The sequence below is a fragment of the Alosa sapidissima genome, chromosome 15 (genome assembly GCF_018492685.1).
Source record: "Alosa sapidissima isolate fAloSap1 chromosome 15, fAloSap1.pri, whole genome shotgun sequence".
NCBI lineage: Eukaryota > Metazoa > Chordata > Actinopteri > Clupeiformes > Clupeidae > Alosa > Alosa sapidissima.
The window spans coordinates 29,789,764-29,796,416 of record NC_055971.1 but is presented as its reverse complement, the minus strand read 5'-3'; the positions used below and the strand labels follow the sequence as shown (position 1 = coordinate 29,796,416).

The 6,653-nt window shown below is 44.7% G+C and overlaps 1 protein-coding gene across 1 annotated transcript; it reads right to left on the bottom strand.

Moving 5' to 3' along the window:
• Window positions 1-436: 436 nt before the first annotated feature.
• On the bottom strand, window positions 437-4,205 carry foxa3 (forkhead box A3). Its single transcript, XM_042064049.1, has 2 exons — window positions 3,706-4,205; window positions 437-2,698 (listed from the first exon to the last, which is right to left on the bottom strand). Exons 1-2 carry the CDS (start codon window positions 3,775-3,777, stop codon window positions 1,409-1,411), a joined length of 1,362 nt encoding a protein of 453 aa, XP_041919983.1. The 5' UTR covers window positions 3,778-4,205; the 3' UTR covers window positions 437-1,408.
• Window positions 4,206-6,653: the final 2,448 nt, after the last annotated feature.

The window sequence follows — 6,653 nt, the reverse complement described above, 5'->3', positions numbered from 1 at the left end:
CCCATAAATCTTCAGAAGGAAACAGTTTAGTCTGATCCCCTGACGTTGTCACAGGGAGCCAATTTTCAGTCTGTCAGGATTTGTTTTGTTTTTTTGTTGTTGTTGTTGTTTCTTTTCTTTAATTGGGTCAGAAGAGAGAGGTAGCCTTAGTCACATGGCATTGTTGAAACTCGCTCCCTGTAACCCCCCCCCCATCCTCCTACCTGTGCAAGACCGGTGGGAACTCTAGTGCAAAGTTTTGTATGTAAATGCCTCTCTAATGCATTCCCATCGCCTGCCTATCTTGGTAACTGTTATCCCTATCTAGGCAACTGTAACTCTGTTCCCCGACCTACCCTGACCATATGACTCATGACACATACAGAAACAACATCGCATGAGCTGAGGCTCGGGGCATTGCCTTGCCTGCCGTAGGTAAGACAGCATTTAAAACAAATGTTTTCGAAGATTAAAAAAAAACAAAAAACAAAAAAAAGCAAAAATTAAAACATTTACCACAGTTACTTCAGACTGACTTGAAAATGTGATCTTTTAGGGACACAGGCAAAATAAACTACTCTGATTAGGGTAAGAAGTTTACTTTTCCTTCCGTTTCTCCACAAATAAACCAAGTACACAACATATCCTTTTTACAGTTGTATTTCTTTTTCTAGGGGTAGAGAGAGAGAGAGAAATTAAATGTAGTTTACAAACAGAGAGATGACTAGGTTGTAACACAAGAAATATTTCCCTGTAATGCAGTAACAACTGCAGTAAGCAGTAACCTGAACTATGTTTTTTTCCCTTCCAAACAATCCAAAAAAGACAAATCCCATTATCACATTTTTGTAACTTTACATCACAGCACTGTACAAGATATATTAATTTTTCCCTTCATAAATAAACGCAGATCTACCGTCTCATTTCTACATATATACAGACTATGCACATGCCGAACAGACCATTTCCTTATGCCCTCCATTAAAAAAAAAAGCCCTGGCCCTGATATTAGGGTTCTTGGACAAGAATGAGTCCTTTTATAAATGCACTAACACGGTGTGGAATGACTATCCTTTGAGACGGGGTCCAGAGGTTCCTTGCGTAAAAACAGAATCACTCCAGTATGACGCTGGCGATGAGGAAGGGCTGAAAGGGGAATGCTGGGCTGTGCCTGTCTGTACGTGTCACAGCATGGGAGTCTTTTTTTTCTTTTCTTCCTGTGAATTTACAGGCGACACTGCCGTGCGTTATCAGCTGATAACTTGTGAACCCGTCTCTCTCGTGCTCGGCGTGAACAGGACAGACAAGAGTGGCGGCCGCCATTTTGTTTGGCCCCTGTGAGGTCCGTAGGACAGTTCTTTTCCCCTTTTTTTCTATTAAAAAGGTCACTAAGTTCTTGATTCGAGAGCCTGTGAGAGCCTTTGGGGGGTTAGGAGGCATTGAGCACGGACCTGCTATACAGGGTCTGGTAGTATGCACCAGAATCTAGACCAGCGGGCCCCGCAGGGTCGTAGATCTGTTTGGTTGCCACAGGCGACGAGGCGGCGTAACCGTTGTAGGCCATCACCTGGTCCTGGTAGGACTTGAGGTCCATCTTCTGCTCGTTGGACATGAGATTGGTGATAGAGAACGGGTGGTTGAAGTTGTAGTGCGGGTCCATGGACTTGAGTGGGTCGTTGTGGAGGTCCAGGTGCTGCATGCCTCCCTGCAGGAGGTGCGCGCCGCTGCCCCCTACAGACTGGGAGTGCAGGTGGGCGCCTCCGCCGGCCACGATGGAGGACGACACCGAGGACGGGATGGCCACTGGGGAGCCCTGCACCACCGAGGCCGGAGGACACTCCAGCTGGACCAGGCTCCTCTGCTGCTGCTGCTGGTGGTGGTGGTCCTCGGATGACGAGCCCGGGTGGGAGCTGTCCGAGTGGGCCGAGTCGGCGCCCTCGGAGCCCGTGGCGGGGCTGTGGTCCTCCTGGAGGCTGTCCCCGTGACCCCCCTTGGCGCCGCCACTGCCGCCTTCCTGAGACTTCCCGGAGACCTTCTTGCCGCTCTTGTCCTCGATCTTGAAGCGCTTCTGGCGGCGCAGGTAGCAGCCGTTCTCAAACATGTTGCCCGAGTTGGGGTGCAGGGTCCAGTAGGAGCCCTTGCCGGGCTTGTCGGGTGAGCGGGCCACCTTGACGAAGCAGTCGTTGAATGAGAGCGAGTGGCGGATAGAGTTCTGCCAGCGCTGCTGGTTTTCGCGGTAGTACGGGAACAGGTCCATGATCCACTGGTAGATCTCGTTGAGGGTCAGCATCTTGTTGCCGGACTGCTGGATGGCCATGGTGATGAGGGAGATGTACGAGTATGGCGGCTTGGCATGTGTGAGTGAGCGCCGGTAGGGTTTGGGCACATCCTTGGGGCGGCTCAGTGAGTTGGGAGAGGCGTAGCTGAGCTGGCCGACCGGCTGGCCCATGTTGGGGTAGTGGGAGAGCGGGCCCAGAGAGGAGGCTGGTGAGCCCAGCTGGGTGAGGGAGCTGGGGTTGAGGGAGGTGGGCACGGGGGACAGACTCATGTGGTTGGCCCCGCCGCCCATGGAGGTCAGCGGGCTGCTGCTCAGGCCTGGGCTGGGGTAGCCCATGTTCATGGAAGCGGCTGCCGAGCCGGCTGAGTTCAGGTTGATGTAGCTGTTGATGGTTCCCATGGCGCCCAGACTGGAATTCATGGCACTAGGAGAAGAGTACATCTGAGGGGGGAAAGAGACAAGGAGTGAGTTCAGTTTAGCTTGTTAGAATTTTACCTTGAAAATAGTCATATTGAATTTCCCCTAGGGATCAATAAAGTATATCTATCTATCTATCTATTTTAGTTTTGAATGAAAACCTTGAGGATTTACACTGCTGCTTATAATGCTACTGATAACATTTTAATGACTATATCAAAACATTTAGGACTGGGATAAATTCATCTTTAAAAATCAATACGGCATTGATCTGTAGAACACTGTGAGATGTGAAGGAGAATCTGATTAGAAGTAGTGTTACACAAGTATGTTGAAAGACTGCTGTGGGCTACGTTATCGTAAAGAGCTTCGCGTGAAAAGTTGTGTTATCACTGAAATACACGCCCACTGCCTTAAAAAGCGAGTTTTTTTGTTAAATTATCTGTTAACAAAACATACAAAATATGTACAAAACGAAAAGAAGTGCAAATGGTGTAACTAAAATGGTTTACTTCTCTCAATTATTTACAAATTTCAAGAGCTCAAAAATATTTGCAAAATATTCATTGTGAAAAAAATACAAGCGGATTAGCAGATTGTTGTTCTATACACACTGTTAAGAAGATGATCAATACAAGAGGACAACCTATTTATTTCGAGGATGTCTAAAATTGCCCGAAGGTTTATAGTTGGTTTGACTGACACAAGTAAATTGCCGTGTCCAATGTGCGTAAAATGAATTGACACACATGAGAAAATGGTTTTCGGTTGTGGAAATTGAAGTTTTTGCTTTGGTTTACTTTTAATTTATTATAAGTTTACAATGTCATCTTCACTTGGCTTTACATTTACGAGTGATGCTTTTTAAAAATCGAACCAAATAGCTCTTACAAACATTTCGGGGAAACATGCAAGGGGAAGTTCAATAAATTCCTGTATATTTAATTTGTGGTCGCGAGTGAAACTTTTTCACCTTTCATAAACAGGAGATGAAACTAACCATATTTATTGCTAAAAATTAAACTTCTTACCTCACTCGGTTCACTGTAGAACGCATTCCAGTCTGGTATTTCGTGAGATTCCATCTTCACCGAGCTCAACATCCCCAATAAAACCTTAAATAGGTGAAATTACTATACAGTAAAATTCTTCCAAGGAAAAAAAAAATATATATATTTCGGTTCAGGAATCAAAGTCTCGAGGCTTTTTACTTCCAATGAACAGTCTGAACGAGAATCCAGTATTTTATGAGATTCCAGTTTTCACGCAAATGAAGAATTAAAAAGTTAACAGTCCTGGAAGAGAAGACTGTCTATTTAGCCTACAACAAGAAATGTAGCTTTTCAAAAAAAGTTGTTATGACTTCTTTTCTTCAGCTCTCCATTGCTTCTAAATTATTCTGTCAAGTAACAATTTACGTGATGGAAAAATATAGGCCTACATTCCCTTGAGATATTTAGTACAAATCCGTGACGGTTCCTCTTAAGCGCTGCGGTGATAGAGTGACCGAGAGAGCGCTGGTGACTGTTAGCTATGGAGCGAGTACAGTGCGAACCTCAGACGTCCAGCCCTTAAAACGCAGGTGAGTGCCCGCCCATGCAGCCATTTGAATACCGCGGCGTGGGACTCAGGAAGGAGGTCTAAATGGTCTCTTTTGCCCCCTGGTGTTCTGTATATTGGCCCGGGACAGACACTTCCAGATGAAATAGCATCCCCTACACTAGACACCCTGTCCTTTTCAAGGCCAAACGTCTTTATCAAGGACACTGATGCACTTGGCTTGGATTGGCTTGACTTGGCTACCACTGACAGCAGAAAGCCCCTCTTAATCACAGCTTTTAATGATGAAAACATTTATTGAAATGCGTTCATTTATGATCACACTAGAAACCGATTTTATTCAGGCTACACAATGTGACGTGACGTAGGCCTATCGAGAGAAGTAGGCCAAGCCTAGGTAACGGCTATGATAGACAACTGAAAATCTCTAAAGTTGCAACAGGATTGTTACATCAGACAAGTAGTAATCAGACTTCCCCCGTTTGAATGGTTCATGTAGGCTAGGTGTCTTGTACTGGTTATGGACGGTTTGAAGCTGCAGGCTCTGATGTGGTCACAGCGTCTAGGCTAATAAGCCTGTCAGGACTTAAGCTCGTCAGTGGGAGGTCAACCAGCAAACTTGTCAAGGTGTCATGTTCCGAAGTCGTTAGATCCCCTCGGCTATCACTTCCACGGAATTAACAACGATGGGGTTGTAAATGGCTGGAATGAAATATAGCCTGTAACACCACATATTGAATGAGATTAATAGCGTTCCACATTTCCATTAACTCAACGGAACACAGAATAGTCTACACCCAAACATGCCCCTACAAGCAAATCTCCTAACGACTTATGAGTTTATGCCAGTTTTTTTATTTTTTATGAGAACCGTATTACAGTTTGGCTGGTCCTGTCACCCCCTTTTCGGTGGATGTTTTAATATGATCATATCAATATTATTTAGCCTATATAAAAATACACAGTAACATTTAGCCTATGTGTAAGGCTACTGACGCAAAATCCTTTTCTCTTGCAAAAGATGACTCGCTGATAATCTTTCACGTTGGGACAACCATTTTAAAATGACGTAACCATATCGAATATGATATGATTATGATAATAATCTCCTATACATATTGGATTAATAGATGATCGATTAGGCTATGAAACATTTGTACAGAAAACATTCATAAATCCTTTGGATAGCCATGTCGAATCTACCTACAATCCATGTAGGGTGGTAGGCTAGGCCTAACAAGCTTTCAGCAAATACATAAGTTTTATTTAAAACTAAACAAACAAGCCAAATAACAAACAGGCAAACAACAAAATAAGAGGGGAGATACTGCACTTATGGTTTACGCGTAATAGCACAGCCTTGGCTACTGTGTTTCTATCAGTCACTTTCCTCAATACACATCTTCTTTCTGCGGGACAGACAGTAAAATCTGAATGTGAATGCGTTTCCTAATTGCTAATGAATGGAGATGTAACTGATTAGTACGCAGGTGGTCGAAAGGATTAACTGAGCAATAGCAAGGAAATCACTCTGGCGGGCGTGTGAGATGCAAGTTCCAATCCCTGTGCGTGTGTATCTGACATAGATAGACCAATATCCATCCAAATCTCAATGATAGACACACACACGCACAATAATAATTATAATAATGATAAAAAACATTCCAGAGGATGATGGATATTAAGTTTGATCAAGCAATGGTGGCAGTCCTTCGAGCGCTATCTATCACCTATTGCTAAGCAAACCAACACGTAGGCGATTGGCAAGACGCTGTCAACACGGGCTAATAGATTCGACCATTAACACTTTCTGTGGGAAAATACACAGCAGCGTGTAATTAGTTTACAGCCCACTCTTCCCTTCAGTGCTTTTCAGACATGGGAATGGACTGCAACAGAAAACGGACCAATAAGCTGTCACTTCATCTTTGGCCTTATAACAGGATGTGCAAAGTCTTGTGGATCCTGTGCTGAACTCCTAACAGTCCACACTGAAGGCCTACCAAGGTCGAGCATCACCTTTAGGATTTAAAGCCTATTTGAGCCCTCCCGTCCCCGTTTTCCTTTTGGCCGAATTTGTTTCCACCAACACGAAGATAGATTTCAAGGCGCCGACTTGTTTCAGATTCCCACAGCGCAGTGGCCACCTCCACTTAGCAGTGAGCCCGTTGTTGCCATCCTACATTAACATATTGGTTCCCACCATGCGAGACATCGTCGTCTCATTATTCGTTGGGGCCTTTAAGAATGACCTCTGGAACACACATCACGACGTCCTCCTGCAGACGCGGCCAGTTCTAATGCCAATGCGCCGACGCACCATTCATTAACACCTCAATAATTAGTTAACAATAGTCTTAATGGGCTGACACTAATGGAGGAAGCAGCAGATTTAAAATTTGGCAAGATGTGTGGGTTG

Coding starts and splice junctions, on each gene's coding strand:
- foxa3 (XM_042064049.1), bottom strand. CDS start 3,777: ATGTTGAGCTCGGTGAAGATGGAATCTCACGAAATACCAGACTGGAAT. Junction 2,699..3,705: donor TCTACAGTGAACCGAGTGAG/GTAAGAAGTTTA, acceptor TTCCCCCCTCAG/ATGTACTCTTCTCCTAGTGC.